The sequence below is a fragment of the Aplidium turbinatum genome, chromosome 14, assembly GCF_918807975.1.
Source record: "Aplidium turbinatum chromosome 14, kaAplTurb1.1, whole genome shotgun sequence".
Classification (NCBI taxonomy): Eukaryota; Metazoa; Chordata; class Ascidiacea; order Aplousobranchia; family Polyclinidae; genus Aplidium; species Aplidium turbinatum.
In genome coordinates, this window is record NC_137485.1 from 7,139,481 (window position 1) to 7,161,915 (window position 22,435).

At 36.9% G+C, this 22,435-nt stretch overlaps 2 protein-coding genes across 2 annotated transcripts; both read right to left on the minus strand.

The window, feature by feature from the left end:
• Positions 1-6,540: 6,540 nt before the first annotated feature.
• LOC145783677 (uncharacterized) lies at positions 6,541-11,463 on the minus strand. Its single transcript, XM_082595566.1, has 6 exons — positions 11,330-11,463; positions 10,185-10,295; positions 9,727-9,790; positions 8,137-8,857; positions 7,786-7,877; positions 6,541-6,715 (listed from the first exon to the last, which is right to left on the minus strand). The coding sequence occupies exons 1-6, from the start codon at positions 11,395-11,397 to the stop codon at positions 6,668-6,670; spliced, it is 1,104 nt and encodes a 367-aa protein (XP_082451692.1). The 5' UTR covers positions 11,398-11,463; the 3' UTR covers positions 6,541-6,667.
• A 4,014-nt stretch (positions 11,464-15,477) lies between these two features.
• LOC145783549 (transmembrane protein 272-like) lies at positions 15,478-22,069 on the minus strand. The gene is made up of 4 exons (XM_082595448.1): positions 21,859-22,069; positions 19,124-19,183; positions 16,254-16,469; positions 15,478-15,710 (listed from the first exon to the last, which is right to left on the minus strand). Exons 1-4 carry the CDS (start codon positions 22,028-22,030, stop codon positions 15,478-15,480), a joined length of 681 nt encoding a protein of 226 aa, XP_082451574.1. The 5' UTR covers positions 22,031-22,069.
• Positions 22,070-22,435: the final 366 nt, after the last annotated feature.

Below are 22,435 nucleotides of genomic sequence, written 5' to 3' on the forward strand. Positions count from 1 at the left end.
TAACACAAATAGCTGTACTACTCCAATTTTTAGTCATCCACATTTTCATAAAGTTGGATCATTTCTTCAGCATCCTGTACCTCACTGACTTGCACAGTAGCTGATGCAAAAAAACAATACCTTAACATTTAATTGTGTTGCAGTGTGGACCATTTATCGAGGATCCCAGTGCCTTAATACCGTGCAAGCTCTGTACAAAGTTAAAAACCAAAAATCCTAGATTTACCTAAATTTGAAAAAAAACAACTTAAAACCCAGATGTGGTCAAAATAACTCAGATCTAGGTGGAAAAACCAAGCTCTGGCATCCTTGGTCAACAACAAGCAATCATTTGTTCAACTCAATTCAACGAAGAAGCAGAGTTGCCAGATGTTGTTACAATTTCCAGGCATATTATCACTAAAACTGTACAGTTCAAAAGTCGTTCCATCGGCCAACAGCACCGTGGAAAACTAGCCTATAGCCTATTTGTCCACTATTGTAGTTATTGTAGTAGTACACTAGTAGTATCTTTAGTTAGTAGTATATTTTTCGTCTCGGAAGCGTAAATGACTAAAAACAAAATGAATGAATGAAAACTGGCAACCTTGAAAAGAGGCATTGGCCTTTGCAAGCAATGCATGGGAAATCCCCAATTGTTTCCATAGAAGGAAACCAACGATGAGGAAGTGAGCAAAATGGTGTACGCTTACGCATGTGAATTGATAGAGTGGTTGGTATTAACTCCACAGCTCTTGATTTTGACAGGTAATCAATAAACCAATGCTTCGCAAAGTGAAAACTTTTATTTCATCTGTTGTGCAATGTGCAAATGAAGAAATTGTAAAATAAGCAATAATAAATTAATTGTTTACCAAGTCTATGTTATTTGCATCAGACACAATGAAACTCAAAGTCCAAGGAAAAACAGAATCACGTAGGCTACATCCAGTGGCGTAGCCTATTTAGAAAGTTTGTTAGGGGGTGTTCCGGACAATCGTTCACCAATTCAAACGTTACATAAAACCGTTATGGTCAACATAGGCGTAGCCAGGGGGCGAAAGGGGCCATGGCCCCCCCAAATTTTCCAAGTTTGGATTCCGAAGTTGAGCCCTTTGTTGAAAATGTAATAAAATTTGTAGAAATTTATAACGTTTTCCAAGACATCTGGCTATTAACACCTCCAAGGAGTAGGATTGTTTTAGACACACAGAAAGAAAGACACCAATACTTTTTGCAAATCGCGCAAAATTTACGCGATTTACGTTTCTTTGCACTAATTTGTGGAAGCAATTTCAGAATGGCTTAGCCTACTCTGTTGGGTTTTTGTGTAGTTATTAAGTTTTTGTGTAGCTGAGTTTTTGGTGTTCTCTAATTTAAGCCGCATTTTTGCCCGTTTGTGTATAAGAGCTACCTTTAACAAGTTAATAGCTGCGTTTATCTACTAATAAATTTCATACAAATATTACCTTAAAAGTGCTTTCAGAAAGCGCTATAATCCATTATTTAAGTGTAATTTTTTTAAAAAATTTCCGGGGCATGCCTCCGGACCCCCCTAGAATACGCGTGCTTTCGGCACCCTCTAACCCCCCACCAGCTTTATTGCTTCCCTTGCTCAACCCACCACGATACGTCACTGCACATCAAGTGGCGATGGCTTAAATCAAACACTTTGTTGTTCTTTTCAATTCATCAAATATTTGGCCCCTCCCAAATTTTTTTCTGGCTACGCCACTGATGGTTTACTTAACCTAGCTGGCGCCTTACGTCATGAAACATTTCTAAAAATGAACACAGATTTCACCATCATTTGAAACACCTGTGAAATATTTCGTCATTGAATCATAAATTGCGAAATCTTGCGTAGCCTAAGCCAAATTTAGCCTACCTGGTGCTGTAATTGCTTCATAATGCTATTATCACTGTTACGTCACAGAAGCTGGTTACGTGCAGTTGAAATATCGCAATCAATTCGTCATTTTAGAATTGTCGTTTTGAAAAGTTGGTCCAATATTTAACTGTTTGCTTGGTGCTTATCAATTAGACGAAATTTCCGTCTTTTATCTCAGTAATTTGTGTTGTGGTGACAAGTTTTAGTGGGTACGGTGTTGCCCCCCCTTCTTCGACAGGCAGTGGCTATATTTTGCTGAAATACAATTCTTGAAAAAAGACGTTTTCAGAAGAGTATCTTTTCGTGTCATCGCATACAGACGAACGGATCCGGGAATTTTATGTCACAACTTTCACACGAAGATATTATGGTTTACCGCTGTGATCAGGGGGGCAAGACATTGTATAAGTCAGCCGCGTAGCTGCTGACTCGACGGCTAGAGGCCAATGGGGTAGTCTCAACGGTAGTACACAGAAAGCTCAAATTTGGTGAAAATAGCTGTTAATTGGTTTAAATTTTGTCTACTGAGGTTAAAATTAGACTTAAAATGGGGTTAAAATTCCCAAAGTAGCAGAGAGGAGCTTACATTTGCTTCAGTCGTACTTCCGCTACCCACTAGGCTACTTTCTAACTTATTTAAGTGGAAATAAATGAAACGCCTTAACAGATTTTTGATGAAAGTAGGCTACTGGAGACTAAAAAAATAATTTTCACCCAGAACTTATTTTATGACGGTCTATATAACAACGTCGAATTAAAATGTAACAAACGTGATAATGAAAGACATTATTGATTTCGTTTTAAATTTTTACCCTCGGTCTGACAAAGCCTTCAAATGTTATTCCTGTTAGTTTTGCATATTTGTAGAGGCTTTGACGCAGGCCCGTTACCGATATTGACAGAGTGAAGTTTCCGATTGTTGCTGGGGAATTATTCCATTCATTAGGTGCCACCAGTGCTCTCATTTTACAGGAATTTGTCCCTAAATCGGGACTTTTGACCACTTTTAAGGACAAGTTTAGGGATTTTAAAGATTTAGGGATTTTAGCAGTTTTGTCTTGTTCACTTACAAAATAAATGGAAGTTTATTTGTGAAGTTTTCTTCCATATTTGAGTTCATATTTAGCTAAAGGAAACACGAAATTGCTAACTACTGCCATGTTCAAATGCCCCAGTTGAACGACTTTTTACTAGCTTGAAGGACATTAAAACTGACCAAAAAAAACAGTTTAAAAAAGAAAGTTTAGTTGGTTTGCTACATAGGCTACCCAACAAGGTAGCCTATGAAGTCAGCTGACAAACTGGGTTTAAGTGATCGAGCTAAATTGTTGAAGTTGGCAAGGGCTGTGAAGAGTTCAGCTACGGATGCTGAAGCACATGAACTAATTGCTAGTCGAATTAGCTCTGATGAATAAGTCTTTATTCGTGCACAGTTTTTAGCATGTGATAAGCATTGGTAAATCTTCATGCTATCCCTGTAATGTTAAACATCACTGTAAATTTAAAATACTGCTTTTTGCTTTGAGACTTAGCCCACTAACAACATAGTCATGTAGGCCTAGCCTAAAATGGTTTTTGCTAGTGTTGTTGTTTAAACCGCTTATCTCTTGTTTTTTGTTTCAGAACGTGAAACTGAATGTAATAATGATTTAGGGAATTTTAATGTAATCTAGGGATTTTTATACGTAGCTTTGAGGGCTTTCATGTTTTCATTTATGAGAGCACTGGGTGCCACTGAATGGAGAGCAGTCTTTAACGTGCGTTGCTCAAGCACACACCCCGACAGTCGAAACAGCGCCACTTGATCTTGAAGCATCTTCGTTTACGGAGTCACGCACTAACCAACTACAGTAGAACTCGCCTATAACGGCACCTCTAGGGGATTTGCGAAAACTGACGTTATAGCCGAATTGACGTTATTTATAGACGAACTACAGCAAACTATTCCACAACTGTCTTTTGATTAAAGAAAGAGGTGTATAATCCAATCAGGGTTACTGTGTACCACCAAACTGACAAAAGGCACACAGAAAATACAGTAAACAAAGAAATTGTTTTAAAAAAAATAACCTACTGCGAAAGGTACAGGAAATTTGCACAATACAGCTCGTTACATGCAATAGTAGAGAAGTTCATTGTTAATTAGCAAAAAAGGCATTGATCTTGAGCTGTTTCGGATTTGACACAGCTGTAGAGCTGCTTTTTACACGTGATAGTTTTTCACGCGGGAAAAAAAAGTTAATTCAGTTAATTAGTTTATACAGTAGCCTACTACACGTAGCCTACAATTGTTGCTTTGAGTTGTTTAAAGGTCAGCTGTAGAGCTGCTTTTTACACGTGATAGTTTTTCATGCGGGAAAAAAATTTAATTCGATTAAAGTCCCTGCTGAGAACGACGTAGCAAAATAAAGGAAAGACATTTTGCAAGCAGCAGCGCTAACTGGATTAAAAGACTGACCGTTCGTCGTGAAGGTGATGGCTTAAAGTGACGTTATAAACGAACAAAAGACGTCTGGGGACCAATAAAGGGTGCTGTTACATGCGAATTGACGTTATAGGCGATGCTGTTGTAGCCGAACTACAATGTACGTAAAAGATAGGAATTCTGCCGGGACCGAGCGAAATGTGACGTAATAGGCGAATTGACGTTATAAACGAAGCCGTTATAGGCGAATTCTACTGTAAGCTATCTGGGCGGACATTTTGACTTCTCAAGGTAAGCTACTTGGATAAAGCTTTTCAGTGCCAATTAAAGACAAAAAGTAGTGTGCTCTTCTTTTTTGGCATATTGGAGCGATAGAGCGCTACTTTCAAAGTTGCGAATGACGACCTCTGTTTTCTTTAAGTTTTAGTTCAGTTTGTTTTTATTTCTGACCATCACAACAAAAAATACATGACAAACATAGCAGAGGTCTAGAAAAAGGTAGAAGCGACAAAACGCAGACGTTATAACGTGCATGATGCCGAATTTGCATTGCTACTGCCGTTTTGATTCCATTACTCAAGACAACTTTGAATGTGAAGTTTAATTTAATTTAGCAAACGAAAGAAATGACAACAATAGGCTATACTTTGGTTTTAGGGGTCATAAACCTTTCCAAACGACCTGAGAACATAATGAAACCACAACATAGTGCATCTTCTACTAGGCTACGATCTAACGTTTATAAGCCTATAGTGTGTTTGCAGGCTACCTAGTTTATATTTTTGTTTCTCCTGGGAAATTTTTGTTATCTAGTTAACACTTTGATACTGGTTGAAAAAGGTAGGGGAAAGTGGGGTTAGGGAACGTTCAAATATTACGTAACGCCTTCGAGGGGAAGGGGGGGGTTATGCAAAGCGTTACGTTAGCGTCACATCGGGGGAGGAGGGGGTTCAAGCAAAACGTTACGTAACGCTTTCGAGTACGGAATGGTAGTTTTTTGTGCTGAATTCGTAGTGAAAAAGCGTTACATGGGGGAGGGGAGATTGAAAAAAGCGTTACGTTGGCGATACATGGGGGAGGGGGGGGTCAAAAATTCGGAAAAAAAGCGTTACGTAATATTTGAACGTTCCCTTACTTGGAAGGCGGGGTTAAATGAAAAATTATCATTCTTTTAACTCTCAATGACTTTTTAAAATATTTACTGCCACCATACGTGTTACGGACAATTTTCAAAACAAACGTCACATAGAACCGTTGTCTACTGAACCTGACGTCTTATGTCATGGATTGTTGCAAGAAATAAGCAAAGATTGCATCACCTTTGTCACACCTGTGAAACATTACATAATCATTAAATCTTGAATTACGAGATATGGTGTAAGCCAAATTCAACAGGTGTTTGAATAGCTTCATAATGCTTATCATTATTACGTCACAGAAGCTGCTTACGTGCGTTTGGAAGATTGCAATCTATTCTCTCATTCTTAAAATTGTTGCTTGAAAAGTTGGTCGCATATTTAACTGTTTTGCTTAGTGCTTGCCAGCTGGACAAAATTTCCGTCTTTATATCTCAGTAATTTGTATTGTAGTGACAAGTTTTAGTGGCGTATCGTGTTGCGTCCCAATTTTGAGAGCCTTGAGGCTAATTTTACAGAAATACAATTATTGAATAAACGTTTTCAGAAGAGTGTTTCTTTCGGTCATTACATACAGACGAACGGATCCGGGAACTTTAGGTTACAATTTTCCCACGAAGAGATTATGGTTTACCGCTGTGACCAATATGTGATGAAACTTAATTTATAACAACACATATTTCATGTTAATTTCGATTTTTTGAGTCCAGTTATGCTTTTTAGCTGACAATTTTGTACAGTATTTTCTTAAAAAACGTGTTGCGACCGTGCCAAGTTTTAAACTGATTAGCCTATAGCCTACTGTTTCGGTATTAAGCACGTTATAACGTTTGCGTTTTGTCGCTTCTAGACCTCTGCTATGTATGGCATATATTGGTTTTTGGTGTAATGTTAAGAAAAAAAGCTGAACTGTGACCAACGTGCAGCCTAAAATGCCGCAAGTAGCCTAGGTTTATATTGGAGGTTCCAGAATGTGTCCCTAAAAAAATGGCAACACATTGACTGATTAGTGATTAGGCTAACATAGGCTGTCATGGAATATTGGTAAATTTCATTCAACATTTAATGCTTGCACTTTCTGCTAACAGCAAATGAAAACTACAAGATTTTATTCTCATGTAAACGTTTTACCAAGCAACGCAATTTCTAACAGAGACACCGAAACAAAGCGAAACCACATAAACATCCTTCAGGAGCCAATATAACCTCAACCGTTATAAGTGAGATCGAAGTTTGTCAAAGTGGCTCAAACAGGTCGCATAAAAATCCACCAGAGCAGTCAACCTAAACCAGAAAAAAAAAGTTTGCCGATCTGTACACTACGCTACCGTAGCCTACTATTGTAGATAAAGTCATAATAGTCACGTCAAAATCAAATTCACAATAGCCTAAACTATGTCACTAGCGGAGAGTTGATTGCTCTAAATTAGCAAGTTAAAACAGCAACTCCATCAAGATTGGCTATATTTTAAGCTTAAAATAGGCGCACAGTATCAAAATTGTGCTCGATAAGAGCTTTTTAGCTATTTTACTTTTCCCATGGTGCACGCTTCTATAGTTCCAAGCACTGATTTCTAAATTGTGACAGACACTGTCATTTTAAAAAGCTTTACTCGGTGTTCAACCATTCTTGTTGCTTTACTACTGGGGTGTCTGAAGCCTACAAATACCAACACGCTTTATCTGCTTGCTAGCATTGCATCATCACACACAAGAATAGATGTTAACAGCCAAGCAGAAAGGCTAATGCCACCACGTAAAAAAAAACTTTCTTTGTATGGGCCAGGTGCTACACAGATCAAGTTGAGCATTGAGGTCAAGAAAAAGCATCCAAACACGTACCCAACCTCTAACCTCAACGAAAACAAAAGAAAAACTTAAGCAATAGAAAAAAAAACAACTTAAAAATGACGTATCCTTCACTCAAATGAAGGTACCCCGCCAGTGTCTCCACCCCCCCAATAGCAAACGCTTCTTGGGCAAAGTGGAAGATACTACATCGACTCCAAACCGGTGTTGGCTGTACTGGATAAGCAATGGTGAATTGGGAGCTAAGGCTCAAATATATATTTCTATACATAGAGCTCAAAACAGCGAACCATTTTCTTGTATACACACAGCTTGCAACCCAGTATAGCAAGTGAAACCGTTTAGAGTACTACTTCGTTGTCAATCTATGGAGTACCAATCAAATTTAGAGGACTCGATAAAAGAATACATAATTAGAAATAAGCAACCGAAGGTTGCCAAGGTAAAAAAGGTTCTCAGCCTTTTTTGACATACAATTTCTTTTGCATTTATTTCCAATAGGCTACATGAGTACATAAACTATAGACTTTTTAAAAAGGCATTACCTTGTGAAAAACATTGCCGTCGTTAGAGAAGCTAATGTCCATGAATTCTTCAAGTGTTTCCACGGTGCCACTACAAGGTACATCAGCTGAAACTAATCGACATGATTTATTGTGAAGGCTTTAGATTACAGGATGACATAATTATATCTTTCAGATTACTTTTTGCGACGTCTTTGAATAACTATGCACTTCTAACGAAGAGTTTATTCACTAAATTGTAGGCCTATTGTTTCTTGATAAAACATTTTGTAAAAAGTTTACCTAAGTCTAAAAGAGACTGTAGGCCTACTTACACAGAGACAGTAGCAATAAGTTAAGTAGCTTATTGACATCAGTTTTAAATAAACTTACCATAATTTGTGGGAGAAAAACATTCTCGATTCTCAGTTTCTGTTTGATTGATGGCAATTTCTGATCGAGCAACATTATTTTTAGAATTGATTTTTGCTTCAGACACCTCGGTTGATGGAGCTACAGATTCTGTAGGAGCGGTCGTATTGCGCTCAGCCAGCATGGTATGGCTGGCTGAGTTAACACGAACACTTTTTCTTCGTTTCTTTGGCAAGATCTTCGGAGTGGTAGGTGATGTCTCAATCAATTTACGTTTGTTTGACTTAGACATCAACGTGGCATCATCAAATTGGCTTGAAGATTTAATTGCTTCATTGTTAATTCTTGATATTGAATCCGATTTCCTTCCTTTACAATCAGTGACACTAGCATCGCTGCATAGCAGAATAATATTTTTCACTGTTTGTAAGCTTTCAAACTTAGGTGAGACACTACGAAGAGATATAGTTGGTTGGTCAAAAGATTCGTACTCCAGAATGCATTGATCAACATGTTGTCTTTCAATCTGCTTTTGTTTAGATGAAGACACAGCTTTAAGATCATTCTTGTGCCGTCTCAGTTTTTTGAGAAATTTTTTGGGTATTATTTGTCTCTTTCCCCATTGTTTTGATGCATTTCTCTTAGGCCTACAGTGTTCCATATTGTCACTAGTTTTACGTATCGTTGAGTTGCAAGGCAATTCAAGTTGATTCTCGTCGGAATGCACACTGTCATTGGAAATCTGTAAACAACATATTCAATAAAATATCCATTATTATTTAATTTATAGTTTGCATCAACATAAACTATATGACAAACTGGGCCCATGCTAATGAAATAGCTTAATACGGCTATATGGATTACTGTCATTATTGAAGGCACTTTTTAGAAAACTTGTAAGTTGAATAGGATATAGAATTATATAGGTTATAGGAGAATGTCTTGGGTGATTACAAGTAGCCTAATGCAATAAATTACTTGTTTATTTTGTAATTCCAAGGATCAAACACTTAGGCTACAGTTGGAGTATTTATCTCTCTTTTCTATATCTGCAACATTTTTTTAGTTTGTAAAGCCCCACAGAGCCAGTAAATTTGCTTTGAAACACATTTTTCTAGTACTTGACAATTGCACACTGACACTGCCATTTCATTTGCTGTCACTGATGTATAAACGAAAACTACAACAGTTCTAAAGTTTATTCTTTTTGCAATTTGTACAAATCTATCTGCTTTTTTAATAAAAAATAAAATAAGCTGGGATAGGCTATTTTCAATTGTTCACCTCCATAGCCTAGTTAGTTAAATGCCCGGCTTTGCGAACAAAGAAACCGCAAGCAGTGCTTGTTCAACTCTTGGGGTGTATGCTTCAGCTACGCATTTTAAGGAATGTCTTTCATTTGGCGGCACATCGTGGGTGATGGAACAAATCACTGACAATCACACTTCAACAAACAGAAGCTTTACTTTGCCTAGTTCAACGCTTTTGAAAGTATGCGAATTACAAAACTGCCAGACATAACCTTTTAGACTTAGAGGCTTTCTCAGTCCAAGCATAAAGATTCAAAACCAACCAACTATTTTTACCAAATAAATTGTGAAACAACATTACCTTTGAAACATGATCATTTGTATCATCACTGAAGCTAATATTCAACTTTGGTCTGTCTTTGTGCCTAGCAAATAACAAACTGCTACATCACTTTCTAACCTGACACATTAGCATTGCAACGTGTATTGCTTGCTCCAAAAACAATCAATTTAAAATTTAAGCAACTGCTGACTGATTAATTTAAGAGATCTTTCCAACATATACTAGACAAATCTATTCAATGAATTTGTCTACAGTAGCCTACATTCCAGGTAGATTTCAATTTAATTGGTGGCAAGTTTGTGTTAACCACGAAAAATTGTAGCCTAATTAATATGAAAGTAAACTATATTGCTTATGAGTATTTTGAGTAAGTATGGTGCATTAAACTGCATTTAAATGTGCAATTGCCAAGAAGCAAGTAAACTGAACAGATTTTAGAACAGTGAATCTATAGAGAATTTGTGTTAAAAGCATACTTAGTCTTCAATATTCCTTTCACTATTTGATCCTTTTTCATGATTATCTTTTTGCAAAACTTGCTTCCATACTTGTGAAGTGTAGAAGATGACATTTTTCTTCGGGAACACCTGAAAGATTTAATTGTATAAGAGAAAATGAAATGGACTTACTGTACTTAGATAGTTTAATTCAAAATAAGAATTTTAATACTTATCATAAGAGGTTGTTTAAATCTCAAATCAATTGACTTGTTCGCTATTATTTACTACTTACATCACATTTGTCACCAACTCACAGTTTTGGTCTACTATAAAAGCTGTAATGTAATGTGACAGTTGCGAAAAAACTTTGAGGATACCATATACCTTACAGGGACAGCCCTAGGCTATTCTTTATTTGACGCAAATATCATGTTTGTTACTTTATCAATGTAGACTACAATTACATGGGTCTGCTACTATTCGGTGAGTCCGATTCGGTGAGCCCGATTTGGTGAGTCCGATTCGGTGAGTTCCTAACCTCTAACACCTAACCCCTAACCCTAAAACGGCAATGATAATTAGGCTACGGTACCCGATAATTAAGAAAAAAAAATTGAAAAAATCCCCCCTTAAGGGATCGGACTCACCGAATCGGACTCACCGAAACGGGCCATTCTGCAATTACATAGTAGGCTATTCTCAGCATACCCAACTGTTAGCCTATTCAAGTTTTATCATCACGTCATTAAAAATACAAATCCATAAACAATTATAGTAGCCTAATCTAGGATGCATTCCACATGACTAATTTAACTTGCCATACTAATGAGTACAGTAAACGTACTCATTACTGTATGTTCCACCATTAAGCAACATATTTTAGGACTGTTCTTCACTTAGCAGCACCTAGTATCAACTAAATTGTAAAAAAAGGTCTTCATGCTTGATTTGTTACCATGCTATGATAAAATGGTTTGTGATGTTTGTGTGACATTTCATACAATTGACTAACTATTTACTCTTTTGCCTCAGGGCATTGCTGAAAGGGGTCTTATAAATTTTAAGCCACCATAATTTGAGATGGTGGTACTACAATGATTGTGGTGCCACAATATGAGATTCTTAAGCCACAAACCAAACCAAGAAAGGATTAAATTTATGTCAATTTCAAAAACCCTTACCATTCACTGTCATTATCATGGTTTGAGTTGTTTTCAATTACATCCAATACTGTTTCAAAACCAGCCATCAAATATAATAACAAAATTTAAGCACTTATTCCAACTTGCTTGAACCACTTCCTTAGCCCAGCTTAAAAAGTTTGATACTGTTAAAAGCAGAAATTGCTTTTTTATGCCATTACAAAATATGAAAATCGATCAAACAACTTATATAAATAAAACATAAAAATGTACTCTTTAAATTAAGTCAGGCTTTGTCAAAGTTGCCAGACCCAAACTTCAAAAAATGCCAAATGTACCTCAAAAAACCGCCAGATTGGGAAAAAATTCCAAATGCATTTTAAGCCAGTGAAACAATAAGAAATGTGTTATTGTCAGATAATGTTGTTAAATGCTTTTTGGTTGGATGCAAAAATAACATGTAGCTTATGTAAAAGGAGTACCAGTAATCCACTTGATATCATACACAAGGATGAGTATCGTACATTTGTACTTACTACAAAATTGAGCAGCTGTGATTTGCTAACCATACCAATGTTGCCTCCACAATAGCCATGAAAACTTATCCAATCAAAAAATGTATCTCGGCAATCAAGTCTAGCAAAATTGAGAAAGAAACATGTTTGACAAATGACACTGGGCTTATCAGTATCACACCACTAATTCATGCCACAGAGCTTTTAATCGCTGCTACACCGCTAATGAGTTGAGCCTTATGAGCAAAAACGTGTCTACAGCTGTCATTTTTACTATTAACAAACATTTGTTAGTTACAAAAGACTACCATGTATGGCTACACTGGTAGGCTATACGGTATATATAGTCATCGACTTAACTGCAGACAGTCGACTTAGATGTTTCCATCATGTTAGCATGACATTCATTATCTTCTCAAAACACAGCTGTTTGCTCTGGAGCAGTTTCGAAAGAACATCTTTTTGACCGTCTCGAGACGTTCTGACCAATCAACCTGGCAGCCAACAACAATATGTAGGCACCACCCTCAATAAAGGAACCATACTTAAATACTAGGCCTACCTTTAAAAATGTAACAAAAGTTCATCAGCATCTTTACCTGAGCTTTTACTTACAACCCAAGATTGACTGCTTTTTGTTTAAAATATTGACACAACATATTGAACATATTATTATCAAAACTTTTTTCGAGCTAATTTCTTTGTGCTGTCCGACTTCCACCATTGAATTACCCCAGAATCGATCATAGAAATGGTGTAAACATGTTCTTTTTGGGTTAAAAACATGCTTTTTTTGAAAAAGACGTTAACTTGGCTAAACTGATAGCTTGCACATGTTTAGAGCTTTTCTTGGCGTTTGCCTTTGCTGTGGCTTCTGTGCGGTGTGTGGAATTTGTCCTGAAGCAAGCATGCCCTTCAGTGTTTAATGTACCATATTACATACATTATCTTTCTAAGGCAAACTTTCATTTGTTTTTTGACAGTCTGCATTGATGAAAATTTACCATATAACATTGTTTGTATTTCTTCTAAACTTTATTTTTTGAACAACAGGTTATCCTTAGTTTTAACAACCTAATTTTCTGGGAGCTGGTATACAAGTCCCCCCCCCCCCCTTGGTAACTTATGACAAAGACAGGACTCAACCAAACATAGGGTGAAACTTTGCTTTCATGTTCACACACTTCAATCTACATGTTTTGGTCAATTCCTCTTTGTCATGAGTTGCCAAAGGGAGGGGGACTTGTATACCAGCTGCAGTGAAGGAGAAAGGGAATTAAAACTGTTATTTCGCCTGTTGCAAAAATAGTACGGTACAATTATACACAATTCGAATATAATATTTATTTGCATCAGACAAAGCTGTCCATATCCAAAACAACGAAATAATACACAAACTGCAAATGCACAAATAACGAACAACAATAAAATGGCACCATAGTAATCTAGATTAATTATCCTTAAACAGTAGAATTCTCACAACAGAAAAAAATAAAAGTTTTTTTCCCCTCTTCATGATTAATTCTCATCGGCTACACAATCTCTATAGCACCAAACTTTTCTCAACGCTACTTTTCCATTTACGATTCAATTGTTTTACGATATTTTAAAACATTACTTTATCTGGCAACACTACTGCATACAACAATTTTCTGCAGCGGCACGATTACCTTGTAAAACATTTATTTCCTGTTAAGGGTTAACCTAAAAGATTGTCAAATTTCCTTACTTTTAGAGTGACCAGAATCAACTTCTTTTCTCAACTTTTTTAAACTTGACTAGACTAGATGTGTCTCAAGGCTACGTTTTTTTTAAGTTCAATGTTTAGATTTGGACCTGGAGGGCAAAATTGGCTGCTGACTTGGAAGCTAAGCGAATAAAATGAATCGGTAAAAACAGTTACGCGCGCAGCGCGGTAACCAGTAATGGCTACACATACAGAAATATGCAAATGCGACAGAAAGTTTGTAGGAAAAAAATTCACGGCCGGGAGGAGGACATGGCTGATTAGGTGCCCACTCATTTTAATCTGTCTAATGTTTTTTGACTGTTTAAAAAGTAAAAAGTACCACAAAAACTCCATAATCAACAGATAATTAAATCATATAAGACCGTATTTAGGCCTACTGCTTTTCAAACCATCCACTGGGGGCGTACTTTTAACTATAGGGGCCCACTCATATTTAGTTCATGCAACGTTTTTTTGGCTTGTAATTTTAATTTTTTTAAATTTTTCTCGCTCGCTCAACCATATTTCGTTCATCTCCGCAATATTGGGAAAGCAAGGTTGGGATTGAAGAAGTGAAAAGTTTTTTGTGTCTAAAAACAAAATGATGCAATATTTCGAAGTAAATACTGCTCACTCAAATAGCCTAGTTAATTAATAATAATTAAATTGATTAATTTCTATGTAAATCGAAATAAGTTATGAAATGAAAATATTATCTGTGAAGGTGTGGCAGTGACGTAGCTAGGGAATGTGCCGGAATGTGCCACCCGGGGCGGATTCAGATTTTGCTGCCCCTTCAAGAAAAAGCATGTGAAAATGAAATGCGTTTTTTTTTATCAGATGATAATCAAAATAAAAAATTGTAGGCCTACTCTGAAAGTGCCGCCCCCAGACGTGCCGCCCGGGGTGGTCTCCCCTCGCCCCCCCTCCTAGCTACGCCACTGAGGTGTGGGCACGACAGGTAAAATTTGCGATGTTCTAGCCTGCTGAAAGGCTATACTGTACAGTGTACAACACACTAGAGTAGGCTATACAAACTTTCATAAAATAAATTATTGAAATCCTTTTGTGGTTATGAATAAAAAAAATTGAAATGGTAAGCTACTGTAACTTGAATTCATAAAAGTTTTACTTCAATCCAATTTTTATTTAATGAATTTGGTTGCATACAAAGTGTGCACTTTATTAAAACAATGTATTGATCCTAAACTGCCTAAAAAGTGACCAAAACAAGATTACATTTCTCAAGTTTTTCTGGGGGCAAGCCCCCACACCACTTTTCCGTTTCATTTCTTCAAACATTAAGTTTTATATTGCATGGTTTATTTATGTTATAAATTTTACTTTGTTAAAATTCTAGTCCTTTCCCAATTTTTTTCTAGATCTCTTCTGCATTGTCAGCATATAGCCTATTAACCACTTTTTTCTTCTATAAAATCTTAAAAGTTGTTTACTCTTTGCTAAAACAATCAATGTAAATTTTTCCCCACATTGAAAGAGTGTGCCTAAACGCATCCTGGTCCTATTTTTAAGAGAAATCACTAAAAAGGCCCAATCGTGGATTTCGGGGAGAGGGGGCTTGAAATGGTGCTCACACGGCCCTGGATGCACCATATACGTCATAAAATTGCATGCAATCTGTCTGGTATCAGCTCAAGACTGAATAATGAGTGGACTACTCATTGTTGAACATCTAGCAGTGCGCTTTGGTAACCATGCCATGACATGTTATGATTTTCAGACGATGTGGGCCACAGGCAAGGACTGATGCTATCATGGAAAGGAACCCATAGCCTACATTGTAGTTCCCCCAGCCCTCATCATACTTTCGTTATAGGACTGTCTTTTATAGCGTTCCTCAAAAGAACTGATATCTTGACCAATGTACGAAGTAATTCTTTAATAGCAAAAGCAAAACAATAAACATCACAAAAAAGCCTGTATTAATTGTCTCCATTTGATGTCGTTGGAGCAGCTCTAGATTCTGTTGCAGAGGACTTGTTTTCTCCTAACAAGCAACATGCAAATACAGGCATTCCACAGCAAGCCAAAATCATAAAGATGTAACTTAGAATAAGGAGCCAAAAAGAAAAGTAGTAGACACTGTGGTCGCAATAATCCACAGCTTCCGGATCGAATGTGTTAGGAGCGTAAATGCGGAACACCCAGACGTTACCTGAGCACATAAAACAAATCTGTAAAGTCTAAGCAACAAAAGCTGTGTAGATTCTTGGTGGCCGAGTTTGCCAAGAATTGATCGCGATATAAATAAGTGTTTCGCTCGTGAGGCTGAGCTAGCCAGTATCTCACAACTAATTCGTCGCCACAGACTCTTCACCACTACCGCTATCAGAGAATTGAAGTGTTATCATGTAGGTTATTTCAAGAAAGAAGGTAAAAGGTTGCAAAACATTAGCTGGGGCAAGAGACATCCATACCATTACGTGATTACTTGATAGGCTACAATTAGGCTTCGCCTACCATTTGATTTAGAGCGATAACAACTCCCCATGAATGTCTTCGAAACCAATTTTATTTTAGTGTGAACATTGTGGTTTGAATGCCGTATTTTTGTGCTCATAAGCTACTTTAGCTAAAAAAAAATTCTTGAAGTATGTGACAGTCACTTTCGTTTGGCTACTCATGCCATTGACACAAAGGTCTAGTTAGGTGAGTTAAAGAGGCATAGTTGTAGAATTCAAATAATAGCTTACTTTACCTGCAATAAACCAAGCAAAGTTGAAACAACTGACCAAGCTGTTACAAAGGTTATAAGATTTCGTTGTGTTTTCATTTTCAGTTTCATTGCTTGAGTTCTTTTCCTTGAGTGTCATTCCAATGTAACCAAGTTGCATAAAGGCGAAAAATACGCCACTGACGACAAGCCAGATTGGAACGTAACGTTCAACTGGGCAGTTATTCAAATTCATGGCCCCTGCAAAAAAACAAAAAAAAAACAATAGGTTTGTTGATTTGCGATTTTTCTGGATCCTTGGTTTTTGTGACGTTGGCTGTACAATAGGATAATAATATCAACTCTTTTATAATATCAAGAATAATGTACAATTGTAGCTTACAAGCTACAATAATATCAATCCTGTAGGATGAAAAGCGATATAATCTATCTGTCTTTGTGTCCGTTTTAACCCTTAGGCGGTTGGGCTCCTGGAGTCTTGCTCAGTTTGGGGGGGGGGCTGTCGATTCTTCTTATGCTTTAGGAGTGATATCTCTGTTATTTTTTAAGGCACGGTTTCAAAATTTGGGATTCACTTTGTAAAACTATTCACGCAGAGCATATCCGAAAATTAAAACTATGTAAATTTTAGAACTGCTTATATACGTTGAAATGTTGATGTGACTTATGACGTTTGAATTATTTGGAATTTTTTTTATAGAGTAATGAAAAACATGCATTGCAATGTTGTGATTAAATTTTTTTTACATAATCTCAATTTAAATCATTTGATTAACGAGACATGGGCCAAATTAATTGCTTTCATCCAGCTGGTGGGAAAATTTTGAACAATAGAATATGAAATATTTCAGAGGATGTGCTGAGAAATGCCTTATATCTCTCAATTTATAACTTTTATTCGCTCAAAATTTCAGCTCAATAGAGGTGAATAAAAGTTAGGAAAAGTCAAGAAATCTCGTAGTCGCAGCCTCAGTGGTTTTAGAGATACAACTGTTAATACAAAAAAGTTGAATTGACAGCCCCCCCCCAACCTTCAAAGGGTTAAAGCATGTCAAAGCATGTAATCAAAGAGTCCTGCTTTTCCAAGGATACAGACATAGAAAAAAAGTAGCTAAGAAATAAAACGTTTGCTGATTGCTGCAATCTGAAAAACGGTTTTGGTCTAATTTTGAATGCAGAAATATGGATAGCAATCTTCTTACCCGTGCCATTTCAGTTGTTGAGTTTAAACAAACATTAACCTGTTTATTTTGAATTTTGTGTTTTGGGTTATTTCACTAAATATTTGTGGTTAGGGAAATCACTATACCAGACTAAAGTCTTATTTTACTGTTTGGTGGCTGAAGTGGCTCTTTTACCACTAGAGAGCTGAAGTGGGCCCGGTACTCAGAAAGGGACCCGGTACTTTACCATCTGACGGCTGAAGTGGCTGTTTCAACCTCTGATTATATTAAGATCTTGATAATGTTTGAAGTCGCGGGAATCTTTTAAATAGTACGGGCCCTTAAATATTCCGGGCCCGGGTCCAAAAGTACCACCTAGACCCCCTTGTCAACGCCCTAGGGTTCAAAGCCCCTACAAGTATGCGAAACTGCCAGGATTAAACTCTCAAAGAAGCTTTCCCATTCCGAAGATGAAGATCAGATCAATCAATCAAATCATAAAATATAATAACGGCCAGGAAATTAAAATAAAAGTTTCTGCAGCAGTTTTTGTAGTAATCCATCCGTTTTGTATTGATTGAATGTCTGTAGACGTTGAACTAACGTAAAAAACAAATATTGCTGCTTGAAAGTTTACTCAACAGATTTACTGTAAGCTACATCAATAGTTTTGAAATCAATCTTATCAATTGCCAATAATACGTGCTCATAGCAGCTGTTTGATGTTTATTTTACAGCTCATATTTTAAGTTACGTTTTCTGCTCGAGATCATGCATTGACTAGATGAGTCTATTCCGGCAGCGGGAAGCTAAGACTGACTAATTGAGGCTATTCCGGCAGCGGGAAGCTAAGACTGACTAGATTAGTCTATTCCGGCAGCGGGAAGCTAAGAAAGAGCAGCTTTTAGCTATTTTTGATGCATTCAGGAAGTGATTTATCGTCAATCTGCCAAACTATTTGTGTTTTAACCATACGTGATCATCAACATTTTTATTGAATTTATGGGCGATAGTTGGGCAATAAATGATACAGAGATTGTTAGATTATAGGCGGCTTGCATGACTTTAAACTTGCTTTTAATGACAAGCTCAGGGCAGTTGAGAAGATACTTTGGACCGGTACCAATGTGACTGTAAGTTACAAATCAAGACATTTATAAGAAAAACGTACTATATCCAACCATGGCCACCTGGAGATGCGGCCTGATTTGTCACATTTTGCAGATTTTGATTACATCTACTGCTAGTGTTTGACTGACATTTTCTGAGATTTTTTTATTGTTTGCTGTCTCCTAATGATATAAAGCTTTTTGTTGCCTTGGGGAAGCAGTAGAAAATGAGAAAAAGTAAGTTGAAAAACGCTGAATCAGACTGTTATTAAAAAATTAACAGTCTGACTAAAATTTTCCAATTGGTGCAGTAATGCTTGACATGAAATTGAACTAATCGTTCAATTAGTCTATAGAGAGAGGTGTCTTCTACTTCCAATTCGTAGCCTACCGGTAGCGTTAAAGAATATGCAGTAGGCTACTGCAAATACATCAACAATATTAATGTAGATCTACCACGCTTTGTCCATCAAATGCTACAAAAGATGCATGCGTGTCTTGGAGGGTGGCTACTAGGAAGTAATCACATAATCGATACTTTCAAATAAAAAAAAACGGAGTCCCAGACGAAACAGACTGAGCGTCCGTTTGGCGTTACAACAAATTATTGAAAAGCACTCACCTACAACTATCATGGCGACTGGCAAGGCCAACATTACACCAACAAAAATTGTGAAACCAACTGCAAAAGAAATACATCGTAAAGGAACAAATTTTCACAACTAAGCCGTTGTGTGGCATAGCCTATTTAGCTCCACAAAAGTGTAGGCTATGTTTTTGTATAACATATAATTATAAATTAACCAAACACTTCACAAACATAATCTATAAAAAGTCAAATTACGGTTTAAATAAACTCAAATTTCAGAAAACAAATAAATGACGCTCCTTGGGGTGAACAGACTGAAAATTGAGTGAGGAAATCTGTAAATGGATGAAAGCTTCGCAATGCCGCAGTGTTTGCATCTAATCCGTCTTTTGCAGTGCTCTTGCGTGCATCCCAGTGTCTTAATCTCTTTTTTAATCAAACTTTTTCATTGTGTAACCGCGCTTTAGAAAAATAATTTTTCTTGCAACCCCTTGGTGAGCACTGAGCAGTTTACTTTATCTGTATCGCGACCTTAAAATTACCATTTGCTGCTCTATTTAGAGTCGCTACCCATAGTTTAAGAAATCATGTTGTACACTACTATAAACTATATATTATAATGCAGCATGCATAGGGTTTCTTGAAATACATGTAAAAACTTTTGAAATAAGTTACTACAGGAAGACAGCAATTATGTTGGTCGATAGTTGGTCAATCAAACAACCACGAACTCATAACTTTACATTCATCTAGTGCAGGGGTCACTAACCTTTTTTGCATGCGGGCCACTTTAGCACTAAGGAGAGCTGTGGCGGGCCGCACTAATGACATGTTAGGTAATAAAATTGACTCGTATGCCAGAAAAGAACGCTTTTCGTATCCAGCGTTACATGTTGTTAATGTTTGTCTTAGAATAGCCTACCGCAGCAACACAGTTAGCCAAACAACGCTACTGCCAGGCCAAGCTCCTTTAACAACACTTTTGACTTCTTTAACATTGTCTAATAAACGAGGCCACTTGTTTTGCGCACTTGTAGCGAGGCGAGCGGTTTCATCAGAATATTCATCGCCAAGCAAGAGTGGAGTTGTCACTTCACTTCACAAAAGATATCTTGCAATTAAGAGTTTCAGTAAACAAGGAAATGTTTGACACATTGCAATACAGGCAACAATTAGTGACCTGCAAACATTTCAGCAAAAAATAGGCTCCAATAACAGGGAGAAAGAAACCAGGCACCATGAAACAAATGCTTGTGAAAATCACCGAAAAAACGTTTCTATCGTAACTCATGATCAGTGTTCCTTCTAAAAAAGCAATGAGTTAGTTTTTCATCCTTTTTGTGAGAGTCTATAAACCGTCTTTTTTTGATTATATTAGACAACTGTCACTTGCGGTGCTTATCAGCATGGCAAGAATTCCTGATTAACAATATTTTGCAGTACTAAGCTAAATATCTTCATAATACAACCAGAAAAAGTCTTTAAACTTATATATAATATTTTGCCAATTTATTACAAATAGAGTTGGCACACCGACCTACTTTGCCAACAAAAACTTGCATAAAGGGAACACTGTTCATGAAACACAATAACGGTGAAACGCACACTAGTGTTTATATGACATCTACAAACTCCATATAAGCAACCCTATGCTCACAGTGTGGCTGGACATCGCATTGGAATAACTTTAAGCGACCCCAACCTAGAACTACAATCTGATTGGTCGGTCGGTGGAATCGTATACAAAGCGAAAATATGCTTCCCGGAAAGTATTTTTTCCCATGCTATTTAACTCCTCAAAAAAAGTATTTTTGATTTTATTTGTACGCTGATACTTTCCGCGGGCCGCACATAACAGCGTGGCGGGCCGCATGCGGCCCGCGGGCCGCCAGTTGGTGACCCCTGATCCAGTGTACTGTATAGTCTATAATTCTAGTGTGTAAAACCTTTTCAAATATTTTGCTAAACAGAGACAGCAAATATATTGGTAGATTTAGTCAGTTAAAGTTTGAAGATAGCTCTTTTTATAGTAATAACTGAATAACCTCAAGAAAGTTTAATGCATCAGGGAACACTCTATGACTCAAAAATATTGATATCACAGGACTAGCGCATTTTATAGATCTAAATTGATTTTCACAGACAGATTTTGTTGTTGGCAGCTTGGTTTTTAGATTAGAGATTAAGTAGTTTACGTTTTTAGAATAAAAAAGTGAATTTTAACACTGACTGAAGGTAAAGTTTTGACCTGTTGGTCGTTTGATTGTTTAAATAGTTTTTGCCATATTCGGTCCAATAGTAACAAAAAAACATTATTTCTTTTGTTGTGTCCTTGGGAATTCGTCAATGCTATAGGCCTACCAATATTATAGCCTAGTATTTACTAAAGTAGGCTATTGAGAACATTTTTTTAATAATGGAAAATTCGTAAATACCGAGTGGATTATTTTACTGAAAACTAAACAGTCTTCAAAGGTGGCTTAAGCTACGTCCGGCACGCTAAAAGACATCAGTTCTTCATGTAGCGTATTTCAAACTCCGATAGCAGCGTTAAGTATAGCCTAAGATCCTAGACCGAGTCATCGCCACAACTCAAGGATGGTAAAAGGCAAAGCCCCTCGACTCTTTAAGTGGCGAAGAAGATAAAGATTTACAGTATACGAAAAATAAGAAGAAGAGTAGCTTATCTTAAACCAATCTACTGATAGCCTATGTCAATAACAGACAAACCTGAAATTGTCTTTCTCAGTTTAGTTTTCCGTACTTACTTGTACCAAACAAGATGGTGAATGCAGATCTTGTGAACTCGAATGGTCCAGACGATTTCTTCTTAGCGTTTTCCCATTGCCATAAAACGGAGTCATATGCGGGAGGAATAAGTGGTGTATTACCTTCGACGTCCCGAGCAGTAGCCCCAAATTGTTGTTTGCTTTCACTCATTATTCTTCCAGTTATTAAAGTAAAACGATAAAAAAGTTGACCAGTGGGGTTGCTTTAGATTAAAAGCTTAAGTTTAACTTTTACCAACAATTTCAATGCAGCATAAAAGCATTCGTAGTTAATGAGTCCGCGAAAGAATACATAAAAAAGCTATATTTCTTTTTATTGCAAATCAATCAACCCGCTGCCACTTGCATTTAGGCTACATGGCTTGGCGAATCAGATTTTAAACATGGCAGAATTTTATGTAAGCCAATAAAGCTACAATAAAAAAATGAATGCATTTAAACGCGTTTGATTTGATAATACTCTACCATTTTACAAATGCCTAGTTAGCCTAGTTGCCGGCTGCAGCATTAGCCACCGTCTCCTGTAAGGTGTTGCTCAAACTGCTCAATACAAAAC

Bases quoted from the DNA above. Each gene is read 5' to 3' on its own strand.
- LOC145783677 (XM_082595566.1), bottom strand. From the start codon at position 11,397: ATGGCTGGTTTTGAAACAGTATTGGATGTAATTGAAAACAACTCAAAC. The intron at 8,858-9,726 runs GTAATGTTGTTT...TGTTGTTTACAG, and splicing joins CAAATGATCATGTTTCAAAG to ATTTCCAATGACAGTGTGCA. The intron at 7,878-8,136 runs GTAAGTTTATTT...CATGTCGATTAG, and splicing joins TTTTTCTCCCACAAATTATG to TTTCAGCTGATGTACCTTGT.
- LOC145783549 (XM_082595448.1), bottom strand. From the start codon at position 22,030: ATGAGTGAAAGCAAACAACAATTTGGGGCTACTGCTCGGGACGTCGAA. The intron at 16,470-19,123 runs GTGAGTGCTTTT...GTTTTTTTGCAG, and splicing joins AGTCGCCATGATAGTTGTAG to GGGCCATGAATTTGAATAAC. The intron at 15,711-16,253 runs GTAAAGTAAGCT...TTATGTGCTCAG, and splicing joins CTTTGCTTGGTTTATTGCAG to GTAACGTCTGGGTGTTCCGC.